Genomic DNA, 15,938 nt, shown 5'->3' with positions numbered 1-15,938 from the left:
AGAGCTGACTGTAACATGATTAATACATGTGATTAAAATGCCAGGGATGAGTGTGATGGCTCATGCCTATAATCCCAGAGTTTTGGGAGGCTGAGGCAGGAGGATCACTTGAGCCAGGAGTTCAAGACAAGGCTAGGCAACATAGCAAGACTTCGTCTCTACAAAAAAATTTTTAAACATTAGCCCAGGTATGGAAGGATCATTTGAGTCCAGGAGTTCAAGGCTGCAGTGAGCTATGATCGTGCCACTGTACTCCAGCCTGGGCAACAAACCAAGACCCTGTCTCAAAAAAAAAAAAAAAAAGCCAAAGAAGTATAAATAATATTTATAACTTAAATAATAGGAATAGGCCAGGCATGGTGGCTCACACCTGTAATCCCAGCACTTTGGGAGGCTGAGGCAGGCAGATCGCTTTAACTCAGGAGTTCAAGACCAGGCTGGGCAACATGGTGAAATCATACCTCTACTAGAAATACAAAAATTAGCAGGGCATGGTGGCGGGTGTCTGTAGTACCAGATGCTTTGGAGGCTGAGGTGGGAGGATTGCTTGAGCCCTTGGAGGCAGAGGTTGCAATGAGCCGTAATTGCACCACTGCACTCCAACCTGGGCAACATAGTGAGACCCTGTCTCAAAAATAAAAATAAAAATAACAGGAAAATAATTTGGTCCACACAAAGTCACATGGGTAGGTTAATGAGTAAATAGACAAAAAAAATCTGAATTCATTCAAATAAAAACCCATTATAAATTTAAACTGTGACTGAGGAAAGCATTCTTTTATTTAGTAGCTAGGATTACAGGCACCTGCCACCATGCCTAATTTTTTTTTTTTGTAGTTTTTAGTAGAGATGGGGTTTCACCATATTGGCCAGGATGCTTTCAATCTCTTGACCTCGTGATCTGCCCACCTTGGCCTCCCAAAGTGCTGGGATTACAGGCGTGAGCCACCATGCCCGGCCCAGATGCCATTCTTGAAAAGGAAGAAAATAAATAAAAGAATGAGTGGCGTGCACCTGTGGTCCCAGCTACTTGGGAGGCTGAGGCAGGTGGATTGCTTCAACCCACGAGTTTGAGGCTGCAGTGATCTAAGAAGGTGCCTCTGCACTCTAATCTGGGCAACAGAGTGAGGCCTTGTCTCAAATAAAATAAAGAATGAGACATATCAATATATGTTAGCATCGACAGATCTCCAAGATATGTTTTTAAGTTAATAAGGGAAACGTGTTGAGGGAATGTATAGAATGATCCAATTTATGCTGGGCACGGTGGCTCATGCCTGTAATCCCAACACTTTGGGAGGCCGAGGCGGGTGGATCATGAGGTCAGGAGTTCAAGACCAGCCTAACCAACATGGTGAAACCCTGTCTCTACTAAAAATACAAAAATTATCTGGGCATGCTGGCGGGTGCCTGTAATCCCAGCTACTGAGGAGGCTGAGGCAGAAGAATCGCTTGAACCCCGGGGAGGTGGAGGTTGCAGTGAGCCGAGATCGCGCCATTGCACTCCAGCCTGGGTGACAGAGCGAGACTCTGTCTCAAAAAAAAAAAAAAAAAGATCCAATTTATGTTATGAAAAATGTATTATATTATCATATATAAGAAATGATAATAGCAGTTATTACCTCTGGGAAGTGAGAATGAAAAAATGGGAGATGGGGGCAAATAAACTTTACTTTCTCATTTTGCACTCCTTTCCACAGAGTGTGATTTATTTATTTATTGCCGTAAGCATTTATTTTTGGAAAAGTTTATCTGAAATGTAAAAGGAATACCCTTATCAAATTTGTTGATGCAGGACTTCTTCTGGCAGGGTTCTGATATAAAGTTCTATAGAAGAGGGGGAAAAAAGGATATCACCCAGTTTATTTATGTGTTTAAGACTAATTATAAATAGAAACCAAACGCATACAGTGAAGTACAAATAGAGAAGAACTTATTACTCTACCTGGGTAATGTTTCATCAAATGCTCCAAAAGTGATTCCTGTGTTACTACAATCTGAGCTGTATTCATATCAGATATAGCACAGCAAAGAACTTCACCCAAAGGTACAAACTGAGATTGAGTTATTGGATTCATTTGCACTGGAAAGACATCACCTAAATTGGAGATTTAAAAAAAGGGAGGGGGGTTGATAAATTTGATATAGTATAAAATGCTTGGAATTAGTGAAACAAAAATAAAGACTAATAAGTAGAATTGCAATGCTTTCATCAGTCTTTACTCAGAATCTGTTAACATGACATGTACAATGACAGAAACTACGCAAGAAAGATTTACATTATGGTCTCTACTTTTAAGAAATGTGTATTAACTGTCTCTACAATAAGAGATGGCAAGAGTCCATTAGAAAGGCTCAAAGTATTATCAGAGTTCAGGAGGTCACGCAATACTTATATACCAGCAGTTTACCATCTTTCAAACTATTTTTTCGTATTAGCTATCTTGAGAAAGGCAGACACAGGATTATTTCTTTACTTAAAATATATAAAGTTATAGAAAACTCAAGTAATGGTCCCAAGTCTAAAAGCAAGTAAAGTGACAGAAATAGGTCTTCTGACTCCTGATCCAGCATTTTCACCATTCCACATTTTCCTGATTGGGATGATCAGGAAGATTTGAAGAAAGGCAGAAGTGTTTTCCAATGAGCAAGAAGACATGAAGCAAAACCATGGAAAGCACATGTAAGGACATGGATAGAGTTATCCTGGTTCAATAGAACTCAAGGCTCAATACAGGACCAAAGTGGAAGACAAGGCTGGAAATGTAAGCTAGACTATATCGTCTTTCCTCCTAGCCAGTGTATTAAATGTTCTTCTTAACCTGCCATTACTCAGGTTGAGTACTGGATTCTGCTGGACATCCATGGAAACCCCTCAATCAATTGGAAATGAAAGACTAAGACTCAGGAAAGAGAGTTAGGAATCAACTAATAGAAATGAGATCTGAAGCTAGAGTGGAATAAATTATTTAATAGGAGAATAAAGAAAAGCACCAAGAAAAACCTAACTAAGAAACAATCTACATTTAAGACACAGTAGGGACCAGACGTGGTGGCTCAGGCCTGTAACCCCAGCACTTTGGGAGGCCGAGGTGGGCGGATCACCCGAGGTCAGGAGTTTGAGACCAGCCTGGCCAACATGGTAAAACCCCGTCTCTACTAAAAATACAAAAATTAGCTGGGCATGGTGGCGGGCTCCTGTAATCCCAGCTACTCAGGAGGCTGAGGCAGGAGAATCACTTAAACCCAGGAGGCGGAGGTTGCAGTGAGCCGAGATGGCGCCACTGCACTCCAGCCTAGTGAGTGAGCCTAGGCAAAGCCTAGACAGACTGAGACTCCATCTCAAAAAATACCAAAAAAGAAAAAACACAGTAGGAATTAGGAACCCACAAAAGAACACATACCTCTTGGCACATACCAAAAGTATAAAAAAAAGGGGCTTCAAAAAAATAGTGGTCAACAGTATCAAATGCTTAGAAGGAAATCCAAAGGGTTGAGGAAGGAGAAAAGCCATTGGATTTCTTGATTGGAAGGTGCCACTGGTGACTTTTAAGAAAACAATTTCAGCCTGGCCACAGTGGCTCACAGGTGTAATCCCAACACTTTAGGGAGATCACCTGAGGCCAGGAATTCGAGATCAGCCTGAGCAACATAGCGAGATCCAATCTCTACAAAGATAAAAATTTTAAAAATTAGCCAGGATGGTGGTTTGCCTCTCCTAGCTGCTAGTGGGCTAAGGTGCGAGGATTACTTGAGCCCAGGAGTTAGAGGCTGAAATGAGCTATGACTGCACCATTGCACTCCTGCCTAGGTGAGGGTGAGACCCTGTCTCTAGGAAAACAAAACAAAAGAAAAACAAAAAAAAAAAAAAAAAAAGAAAAAGAAAACTATTTCAGTAGAAAAGAAGACAGAAATTAAAGTTCCAATTGAAGGAAAGGAAGTTGGTGAGAAAAATGTAAAGTTAATGGGTGTTCCTTGTAGAGCAGCGTTTCTCAACTTTAGCACTTTTGACATTTGGGATGAGACATATGATGATGAACAATGGTCCCAGTATGCCCAGGACTGAGGTGCTTCCTGGGACACAGGACATTCAGTGCTATAAGCCTACAGCTAGGAAAGTTACTGGCAAATTGGGATAAGTAGCCACCCTAGCCAGATAATTTTGCGGTGGGAGGCTGCCCTGTGCATTGTAGGATATTTAATAGCATTATGGCCTCTACCCATTAGATGCCAGTAGCATTTCCCACAGTTGCAGCAACGAAAAATGTCTCCAGACACTTCCAAATGTCCTCTCAATGGCTAAGTCATCCCGGTTGGAAACCACTGCTCTAGACCATTTGTATGCAAAATCTGATGGTGAATAAGGAGAGATAGATCATAAATCAGAAAGGAGTAGGATCCAGTGAATATGACTGGATGCTGTGGTTTTCTTAAAATAAGATCTGTGTCCCTTTGGATGTAAAAAGGAAGAGCTTAGTGGAGATGGTGGACATGATTCTGGGAGAGGGGAGATCAGTAAGATAGCAAGATCTCAAAGAAGGGGAAAGGGAAAGTGTATCAAGGGCGTAAGTAGAGAGGCTAGCTTACAAATGAGGAAGATGCTACTCTATCTGAGACTTGAGAAAATAATAGAGGGTGGCAGAAGACCAGAAATATATTGAGGCAGAGAAGGAAAAAAAATATTAGCACAGCAAAGTCATCTGACTTCTGTCAAGTTAGAAAGAAAATAGAAATGAGAGGAGGGAAAAATGGGAATAAGAGGATGGCAGGTGGAAAGGGGGTTTGAGGAGCTATTCTCAAAGTACTAGGAAATAAAAAATGAGTAAGAAGATTGTGAAGGAGCCCTGAGTCTCCAGGTGATTTACGCATAGCTTTTGGCAGAGGGGTGGCATTTTGTAGTGGAAAAGGGTGAGAGCTGGGGGAGGCCAGCCCATGCCTCTAAAACTTTAAAATGTGCATATGAGGATCACCAGGAGATCTTACTAATGTGCAGATTCTGATTCAGAGCCCCTGATCCTGCACTTCTAACAGCCTCCCAGGGATGTTTACACTGCAGGTCTTAGTACTACTCTTTGGATTGGTAGAGGGTTAGGGTGTTAATGACAGCAATGTTAAAGTAGCTAACCATTTAACAAACATGATCCTGGGGCTGAATGGAGAGTCAAGTATAGCCAGAAGGAAGCTAAAGAATTAAGAAAACTTGATTATGCTCTGCAGTTAAACTCTCCCAGTGACAGTAGAGAAAGCAGTACATTTTACTGGTTGTTGAGGGGCCAGGTGTGAAGGGTTGAAGCCCAGAGCTGATAAGTGGCCAGTACTGTATTCTTATTGTATCTGCATGAAGATAAAGGACTTCAACAAAGAAATCATAAGCATTTTGCTGTTATACTTTCCATTGTTCCCTTGTTTGCTTAAGTTTCTCTATCTGGCCTTGGAAGGTCACATCACAAGGTAGAATTGCTGTCTGCTTCTGCAGCCTGGGAAGGATCTCCTCTAGGTGTGGCTGTGGCTATCCCATTGGGTGATTCTCAGAGGCCTATACCACTCTGAAAAGCTAGGATGAATGGCTAATCAATTAATTAGCATTTCAAAGAGTGGCGATAGATGATGTCCTGAAAATCTGTCCAAGCGGGGCATTAATTTACCTAAAACTCAAAATCCTCCTTGAAACTCAACTTCGGAACTTGTTAGAGGGTAACAAGCCTCTATCCTCACTCCCTCTTTTTCTTTCTTTTTTCCTTCCTCATCTGAGTTTTACTTTCTTGGCTTCCATCTCCCCACTCAACCAGACAAAATGTGAAATTAAAGTACAATTTTAAATATTTTTATGCTTCTTTGATATAACTGTATGTGCTTAGTTAAAATAAGTGGCTTTAAGCTTTTATATCTCTCTTCCCTACCTCCCTAAAAACATCTTTTCCTGTGATCTTGAAATTGATTACCCATCCCCACTGCACTTGGAACTCAGAAAGTAATACTCCATAATGAAGGCCTCAGAAGCAAGAGGTTTTTTCTGGCCTTTTCCTATCCTCCTATCTTGTTTCTAAGGCCATAGAAATAAGAATCCTTCTTCCCCAAGGCAGGTCATAGAAACCAGAACCCCCTTTCTCCAAAGCCAGCCATAAAACCTAGAGGATTAGAGGCCCTTAATTTTAAAAGAGGGGAGAAAAGTTTCCCTTCCTTGAAAGACAAGGGCTAGACATAGAGGGCAAAGCCTGAAGGCTTTCCTTAGCCACCTAATACCCGTTTGAGCCTCACTTCACCTTTCCTTAAAACCAGGCACTGTGAACTTGGAGATGGGGTGGGGGAGAACACTGAAAGAGAGAAAATCAGCATGTCGTCTGGTGTCCCTGCTGTGCCCGCCTGCAGGTGGCTGCCCATTTCTGTGCACTAGAAAAAATAGTAGTGCGGTCTCCACTATGCCTTTGGGCTAGAACTGAAGCAGCCCATTTTCTAGTTCAATCCTTAGGTTTGTTTCCTCTTTCTATAGGAAAACTAGTAGTCAAAATAGATTTTCATGGGGCTGGGAGAGAGGTGCATAGGGCTTCCTGTATATTTGTTTGCAACCTATGAATCTATAATTACTTCAGAATAAGAGCAAAAACGTGATTTTTCAAAAAGCACTACTTTTAATTACCAAGGAGAAATGTATGAAACACAACTTTTTTCTTACATTTTTCAAACCCCACCTTGTTAAAAGAACCCTAACACTGTTTGCCAAATCCAAAGATACTCTTAAAAAATTTATTCATAATTCCTACTATGACATGCGGATGGGTATTTTAAAAGAATGAACAAATCTGCTATCAACTAGGAAGACTAATTGCCCTTTTTCCCCCCTTAAAATTAATACAACTAAATGTAAACTTCATTTTAGAGGACACTGTTAATTGCTATTCGCCTCTGCTGTGGAGCTCCTCTAGACAAAGCCTAGAGAAAGTTTCTCAGTACATTTCCCTCACAGCCGTTGCTAAGATACATCCTTCAAGTGCACAAATCATCGAGTTTCCTTTGTGCAGGAAAGCAGAGTGCACCCTGACACGGGAACATTTATGACAGACATGGAGATCATTTTCAAGCTTCAGCTATGGTCTGTTTCAGTGACTTTTGCACTCCTTTGCTTTTTGGAAGGCATCTCTTAGAGTTTTTCACCAAAAATTAACTTTCTATGCAGAAGATCCCACTTACAGATGTAACCAGATTCCACAATAAGAGAAGGCCAGCCCTTTGGGTCTGTCCTCAACTATGAGGGAGTAAACTGAAGAGCACTCTTCAGTCTAGGCCAGCTGTGGACCTTTGACCCTTGAGCTGAGCAGGGCTCAGAAGGCTAAGGAGAGACTTCGAGCCAGAGCATAAACAGTTGACAACAGCGTTCTCTGTTTACACAGTCTTGTACTCTTTGGTGCCTCAGAAACACCAAAGAGTGTTTTAGTGTTTAGGCTGAAAGACTGGTTTCACAAAAAATAACAAAGTAGAACCATAGAGGTGAGGTTATTTGTGCCTGCTACACTTTCTGAAAAGGATTTTTGTTATTAATTTACTGATTCTTTGCTGTACTACGAAAGGATTTAGTTGCTGTATAAAATTTTTTTGTTGGCCAGGCGTGGTGGCTTATGCCTGTAATCCCAGCAATTTGAGAGGCTGAGGGGGGCGGATCACCTGAGGTTGGGAGTTTGAGACCAGCCTGACCAACGTGGAGAAACCCCGTCTCTACTAAAAGTACAAAATTAGCCGGGTGTGGTGGCGCATGCCTGAATCCCAGCTACTCAGGAGGCTTAGGCAGGAGAATCGCTTGAACCCGGAAGGGCGGAGGTTGCGGTGAGCTGAGATCGCGCCATTGCACTACAGCCTGGGCAACAAGTAAAACTCCATTTCAAAATATATATATATTCAGAATATACATATTCAGAATATATATATATATTTATTCTGGTAAAGACCAGAAAGCAATCCCCACTCCTCACCGCCACAGAAAAAAAAAAAAGTCAAAGTAATGATAAAAGCAAAGTATGAGGAGTTTAAAAAATTATTCTTTTACAAGTCCACTTGTTTAGGGGAAAAAAAGTGCAAAGCAAATTAAATGTAGCATGTCTGCCCAATTCACAAATGAAAATACTGAGCTCTTCACTATCAAAAGCTTTTCATCCAGTGAAGTCCAGAGCAGGCCCTTGTAGCAGACAATGTTAGAATCAGCCTCCTGTGGGATGGACGTGGATTCATACAACCCCAAGCAATCAGTTTCTGCTCCCTGGTGCCTAATGACAGTGGCCTAGAAAGCCGCTGGCCAATAGGAGCAGGCCCCTGGGAAAGTGTGACTTGCTCTTGGAGTTGGTGACCATAGCTCAACAATATTGTTCCAGTGCAACCCAAGACCTCATCAAAGTTCTGAGGAAAAAGAGGTGGTTTCTTTATGTAAGGACACAAAGGCCCCTTCCATAAGCCTCAAGGAGAAGGCCTCTAGAATACCCTATCCTGGCTGTTTTCTATCAGAAAAACAAGGGGCTCAAAGAGCCACTTCCTGGCCAATTCAGGAGGTGTGAATACTCATACCCCAATGCAGAATATCAAGAGGTGCACCCATGACAAATAGAAACATCTCAAGATTGCCTTCCCGCCAGACCCAGCAGGGTAGCTGTAGTGGAGCCAGTGAACACTCCCAAGAACTGTGGTACTGGAAAGATCTTCAACCAGGCGCCCTATGGACTCCTAAAATCTTCCAGTTACAGATGATCACTGGGAAACATTAGCAAAATGAAAATATGCCTAAACTTTGCACTCTTGTAAGAGGGAGAGTTGGCGTCAGCACATGGGCCTACCCAGTGAAGTGATTTTCCCCCAGGTTGGGGGGCGTGAGGATCACAAGCCGAAGGATGTGGACCTTGACAAGACCTGCGCCCTGAGAGAAGGTCTGACACAGGGCAACAATGCCAGACTTCAAATAGCACATTCACTCCACATCTTGAAGGTAACTAAAAATTAGTTGAAGGTGAGGTTTGGTATCATAAGCATTTTAGTGGAAACCCAGCCAGACACAAAGAAAGCCTGTGACCCTGGGTCACCAAGTGACTAAAAAATCCATTTCCTGGCCAATTCAGGAGGTGTGAATACTCATACTGCAATGAGAATCATTACAAAATCATTACAATCCACCTGGCCCAATTCTGTGTTTGCCTTGTTCACTCAGAACACCCTTGAAGGGTTAACTGAACTGGGGTCCTCTCGCCTGGCACAGTAAATCCAGGTATCTACATCAAGGCTTCTTACAGCTATAGAAGAGAAGGCATTTATTTGTAGGGTGCCAAGGAAGGAGGACCAGGCAGCCATTGTTTAAATCCTGACCTTCCAATGTCTTGTAAGCAAGGGTTTTTAAAGGCAGGGGAAGGAGAGTAGAAGTTACAAGCAAAATTATAAATTAATATATGGAGATTATACATTGGTTTTGGCTTAAAAGGGCAGGATATCTTGAAGGGGCTTACAGATCGTAGGTACATTTAAAGATTTTCTATTTTAATTGGTTACGGAAGAGAAGCTTTGTTTAAAAATTTGGGGTCAGTAACTGGCTCAGGGGTATGACTCCTTCCAAGTCCATTAGGAAGAAATTTAGAACAAAGAACGCAGGTCAGGGTTTAGTACTTAATTTTTTCTTATCTGAGGTTTATGTGCCAGTGAATCTGTTGGTTGACAGTCTTCAGAGGAGGGGTCCAAGTTTCTGAAAGACAACTCAGGGACATATGTTAAGATGTTATCTTTAGTTTTTATAGGGAAACGAAACACCTCTGGATTCTAACTTTTTTGGCTATTGTTTCAGGTTACTGCCTTTTTAATAAGTTACTTACTTTTTAGGACGAGGTAGCAAAAGAAAAAAGACAACATGATACCTTTTCCATGGTGGATTTAAGGAAAAAAAAAAAAAAAGAAAAGGACTAGCTAGCTATCTGGAATTTTTCTAAAACTCAGGATTAAAAAAAAAAAAAAAGGCCAGGCGTGGTGGCTCACACCTGTAATCCCAACACTTTGGGAGGCTGAGGCAGGTGGATCACGAGGTCAGCAAATCAAGATCATCCTGGCTAACACGGTGAAACCCCGTCTCTACTAAAAATACAAAAAAATTAGCTGGGCGTGGTGGCGGGCGCCTGGAGTCCCAGCTACTGGGGAGGCTGAGGGAGGAGAATGCCGTGAACCCGGGAGGCGGAGCTTGCAGTGAGCCAAGATGGCGCCACTGCATTCCAGACTGGGCGACAGAGCGAGACTCCGTCTCAAAAAAAAAAAAAAAAAATGCTCTTGTTTGGGCACAGGCCCCTAAAAAGAGGGTCCCTGCTCCGTCTCAGAAGTAAAAGAATCCTTATCAAATCTGAATGTGGCCGGGCACGGTGGCTGATGCCTGCAACCCCAACATTTTGGCAGGCGAGGCTGGAGGATTGCTTGAGCCTAGGCGTTCAAGGCTGCAGTGATCTATGATGATGGCACTGCACTGAAGCCTGGGTGACAGAGCAAGACCCTGTCTCTAAAAAAGAAAAAAAAAAGTGTTTATTTTGATATCTGAGCACTCCAGTAAAACCTCAGGGACAAAATTAAAGTTTTAATAAAAACTGTACCGTTAAGGGGAAAAAAAAGAACAACTAGGCTTATTTTACATTAATGTTATGCTTTTAAAAGACCAAAACCAATTCCAAGAGGGTCTGCTCTTGGAATTTAAATTCTAACATTTTAAATCGGGATGCTTGAATCTGATTTTAAGGCCCATGAAAGACTGTGCTACTAATCTGCAAGACAGAGGAAAGATTTTCTTTCAGAATTCAAAAAGCAGTCACATCCTAACATTTTTGTGTCATAATAAAACATGAATTTGTCATAGAATTAAATTGTAGAAAAAAATGAATCCTAGACTTGGCGCAGTGGCTCACGCCTGTAATCCCAACACTTTGGGAGGCCAAGGTGGGCCAATCACCTGAGGTCAGGAGTTTGAGACCAGCCTGGCCAACATGGTGAAACCTCGTCTCTACTAAAAATTACAAAAATAAGCTGGGCGTGGTGGTGGGTGCCTGTGATCCCAGCTACACTGGAGGCTGAGGCAGGAGAATCACTTGAACCCAGGAGATGGAGGTTGTGGTGAGCCGAGACTGTGCCATTGCACTCCAGCCTGGGTGACAAAAGTGAAACTCCATCTCAAAAAAAAAAAAAAAGAAAGAAAAGAAAAGAAAAAACTAATCCCTAGTATTACTTATTTTATATTTAGAACATGAGTTTTTCTATACTATAAGAACATTTAGTCCCTATGCAAGTGTGTTTATGGACTCAGAGCTAGGAAGTCTGCCAGAAATCCATGCATTATTGACTTTCAAGTGGTTTAACAGAGCTGCTCTAACTCAACTAATTACCCAGACACATGAAATCTGAGACCATCTTTCTGGGCGCCTGTATTGAATCACACTGTGGGAAAGGTATCTTCTACATGCATTAGGGATGACAACAGAGTGCAAATAAAACAGCCTGCAGGTACACTCAAGTTTAATTTAAAAAAAAAGGATGTTTTGTTCAAAGTAATCCAAGAAGCTTCCGTGATTTTAAACTGCTCTTTTATCCAGTACAGAATTTCCACCAAATGTTTTTAACATTAAAATTAATCCTGAACTTTGAAAAACTGAAGCATTTGTAACAACATGCCCCTCATTAAAGATAAGATGCTGTGCAAATCTTTGATGGCTTTAAACAATTAGATCTATTGTGTTACAACTTCAAATAGGTTCAGAAAATCAAATGAAATGGAAACAAAAAGAAGAAAGGTTCCAGGCCAGTAAATCAAGCCCCTCTCCACGTCTCCCTTTTATTTTAGTAAAGTAAAAGAATGCAAAAACTTTCCTCCACATTTAGAAACAAAAGAGTACCAAGACAGAAGCTGGCTGCAGATCTAAGTGTAATCGGGTTATCTGCCATGGAAGCTGGAATTCTTTCTCAGGCATGGTGATGTTTATTTTTGACTCCTAGACAAATGGCTCCCTTCTGGGAAATACCCTCTGCTGGAAAGCTAAAGGCTTCCCTTGGGAAGTTGAGCTGTTCAACAGCAGGAGTCCTTAGTAATGTCTTCTTTACTTATCACACTTCAAGCTGTCAGAATTTAGTTAGAGGCCTCCTTTTCGAGTGATATATTCACTAATACTGACTATCAGTTGGGTCTCAGAGGGCCTGAAACAGACCCCACAATTTGGTTGTCAGCACACTGATACACCAAGAAGACAGGTGGCCCCACCCGGGGGTGCCCTTTGAGCCTCTAGCTCCCTTCCCCCATGGCCACCACCCTCACTGTGGATCGAGATACAAGGAGCCTTAGTCAGGAATGACCAACTCAAACCAGCTGAATGACTCAAATCAGCTGGCTTTTGAATAATACTAAAACGAATCCACATTTGGCCCAAAACCCTTAGGCTCTGAGGTGCCCTTTCCTACCCTCTTTCCCTTCAAGGCTTCCACCCTGGATATGTTCATGACTTCATTCAGTCGTGTTAGTTTTCAATGGCTGTCAAAATCAATTACAGCAACTTAGTTGCTTAAAACAACACAAATTTATTATCTCACAGTCTATAGGTCAGAAGTTCTGGGTGTCAGAGCCAAAACCGAAGTGCTGGCCAGCCTAGGCTTTATCAGGAGACTCTGGGGTAGAATGTTTTAACTCTCATTTCGGTTTTTGGCAGAAATCAGTTCCTTATGGTTGTAGGACTGAGGACAGCAGTCACTATTTCCTCGATGACTGTCAGATGGGAGCCTCTCTCAGTCACCTCTATTTCCTGTCATGTTGTCCCCTTCATCTTCAAACACAGAATTAAATCTGCCCACACTCTCTGACGTGCACTTCCACTGCATTGCTTCTGCTTCTTGCCAGAGAAAATTTATCTGCTTTTAAGAGTACCTGTGATTAGACAGGATCCACCCAGATAATCTAGAATAATCTCCCTAATTTAATCTCCATAACCTAGTTACACCTGAAAAGTCTCTTTAGCCATGTAAGGTAACATATTCACAGGTTCCAGGTATCAGGACGTGGGCATCTTTGGTGAACCATTCTATCTACCACACCAGTTACAAGGGTTGGGGGCAAGGAATAGCTATACAAATAGCAAGAGAGGCACAGGTTGTAAACTGCTGTAGTACCTATATGTCCCTAAAAATGGTCATGCAGGAGAACATCATTTTTTTGACCTCCAGGAAACTTGGAGCAGATTATGGTGCCTCTTCTTCCCAAGATTCTGGAGGCCGCAAAGGCAGTGACAGGGACTAACAGGTCTAGTCATGGTGATTAACAGAAAATACCACTGTACAAAACGGGGGTAAAAAGTCCAGCACTTAACAAGTTTAGGAAGTTAGGAGAGAAAGAAAAAAATAAATAAAAATTTAAAAGTCCAGCACAAAGGTGGTGGTTTGAATAAAATATTAAAGTTTCTCTAGATTTTTTTTTAAAGCTGTCCTTTCTATTTTCATGGTCCTCACATTACAAACAAGTCCTATACCGGGGGCCAAGCAATCTGATCAGGGTATTGGGGTTCTAATCCAGATTCTGCTCTGTGGCCCTGAGTAAGTCGCCTCTCTTCTTTGGGTCTCAGTTCCCTTGCCCATACACAGGGGACTGAACTAGATCAGCATTTCGCAAAAAGGGTTCTGTGGAACATTCATTCCATGAAATGCTCTCTATAAGAAAAAGGGTCCCTATGCCAAATGTTTGAGAAATGCTGCTTGGAGCCACAGTGATATTGTGAAAGGCTCTGAAAACTTCTATAACAAACAACTACCTAGTTTATTTAACCCAGTGTTCCCTGATCATATTTGACAACAAACTCCTTTTTCCTAAGTACTGTACTACCCTTCAGCTAAGTACCGTACCTTAAGCTGTGACTTCCCTCCATTCAGATTGGCCTCTCCCTGAATAGTCAGTACCTCTCCATATCCTGTCCCCTCGTCCCTGTCTCCTCCACCTACAGCACTCTTCCCCATACCTCAGTGTTTCAAAATCCTGTCATTTAAGACTAACTAAGCACTTTGGGAGGCCGAGGCGGGTGGATCACGAGGTCAGGAGATCGAGACCACGGTGAAACCCCGTCTCTACTAAAAAATACAAAAAAATTAGCCGGGCGCGGTGGCGGGCGCCTGTAGTCCCAGCTACTCGGAGAGGCTGAGGCAGGAGAATGGCGTGAACCCGGGAGGCGGAGCTTGCAGTGAGCCGAGATTGCGCCACTGCACTCCAGCCTGGGTGACAGAGTGAGACTCCGTCTCAAAAAAAAAAAAAAAAAGACTAAAATGCTCAGTGACTCTATCATGAATAGTTTTCTGATCCCATCAGCTGGAAATATATTCTCCTTCTTCTTATGTACTATTTAATAAACATTTAATGAGTGGCTACCATTGTTTAGCATCAGGCACTCAGAGTAAATTGATATTATAACAGCACAGTCCCTCAATCATTCCTTATCCAGCATATATTTATTATCTACTATATACCAGTTACAAAGGTTACAAGACCAAACAGGATACAGTCCTCACACTCAATGGGCTTTGACTGTCATGGAAGAGCAGCAGTTGGTTAAGACAATCTTAACCTATCATGAGGCCGTAATTGGTAGGACTAGGACTCAGTATTCCTGGGTCCCAAGCCTGAATGCTACTCCCAGAAGTCTGTGGCTGCCTGGGCCAGGACCATCACGAGGAAGAAGAGCCAGACTGTTCCTCATAGGGCCTTGGGCCACTAAGGCAGCACGGGATAAATAACAGTGGAGCTGGTCAGGTAGGCCTGGGCTCACATTCTGTACTTCCACTTACTGTCAGTGTACCCTCTTTGAGTATTAATTAGTGACCTCAACTCTTGAAGATGAATAATAGTATCTGGCTAAAAGGTTACTGTGGGAAAACAATCTGAAAATACCTGGAATAGATTTGACATGTGTCAGTTCTTCTACTGATATCAGCACTTTTTAACTTTTCTTCCCAAATTAAGATATTAACTTGATCAGACCCTGTTCCATGTCATTACTAGTACTTCAAGTTTCTCCTGCACGGCACCAGTTAGGCACATGGATGGATTTCTTGGCCAATTCTGACTTTTCTTTTTTTGAGATGGAGTTTCACTCTTGTTGCCCAGGCTGGAGTGCAAACTGCCTCCTGGGTTCAGGAGATTCTCCTGCCTCAGCCTCCTGAGTAGCTGGGATTATGCTAGGAACAGGCCCCAAGACTGGCCATAAACAAGATCTCTGCAGCACTGTGACATGCTCATGATGGCTATGACGCTCACGCTGGAGGTTGCTGGCTTACCGGAATGAGGGCAAGGAACATCTGGCCCACCCAGGGTGGAAAACTGCTCAAGGTGTTCCTAAACCACAAACAATGGCATGAGTGATCTATGCCTTAAGGACATGTTCCTGCTGCAGATAACTAGCCAGAGCCTGTCCCTTTGTTCTTGTGAAGAATACTTTTAGTTCATCTATAAACTGCAGAAACAATGTTTATCTCGGCCTTACTGTCAATAAATAGGTGGGTCAAACTCTGTTCGAGGCTCTCAGCTCTAAAGACTGTTAGCCCCCCGATCCCACTTTGCACTCTATTTCTGTGTCTGTGTCTTTATTCCTCTAGCACCGCTGGATTGGGGTCTCCACGACCGAGCTGGTCTCGACAAGCAGCACCCAAACATGGGGCTCGAACCTGGGTCGAAGGGTCGCCAGAGCGACGGTTGGAGAACGTGGAACTACACTGGAGGACACCCGAGTACTCTTAAGCAATCCCCGTGGTGAATAAAAAGGGGAGCTTAGAAGCATCAGGGTAAAAATTAGACAAGGGTCGAACAGGCACGAGGCTTATTTGAGTCTGCTTCAGCAGCTCCTCAGAAAAGGAGTGAAGGTTACCACTAGTCGCCTTATGCGGCTTTTTAGTGCGGTAAGAGAAATATTGCCCCTGGTTTC

At 42.6% G+C, this 15,938-nt stretch overlaps 1 protein-coding gene across 3 annotated transcripts in view; it reads right to left on the bottom strand.

The window, feature by feature from the left end:
• Positions 1-15,938, bottom strand: part of STOX1 (storkhead box 1) — a 65,622-nt gene that overhangs the window by 8,894 nt on the left and 40,790 nt on the right. For all 3 annotated transcript variants that reach the window (XM_003258199.4, XM_030799145.1, XM_030799147.1), the window contains exon 2: positions 1,946-2,098. In XM_003258199.4, the coding sequence (XP_003258247.4) occupies positions 1,946-2,098 (153 nt within the window). The remainder of the gene's footprint in view (positions 1-1,945; positions 2,099-15,938) is intronic.

The sequence above is a fragment of the Nomascus leucogenys genome, chromosome 18 (assembly GCF_006542625.1).
Source record: "Nomascus leucogenys isolate Asia chromosome 18, Asia_NLE_v1, whole genome shotgun sequence".
NCBI lineage: Eukaryota > Metazoa > Chordata > Mammalia > Primates > Hylobatidae > Nomascus > Nomascus leucogenys.
The sequence above is the reverse complement of the archived record's forward strand: the minus strand, read 5'-3'. Positions and strand labels throughout refer to the sequence as shown.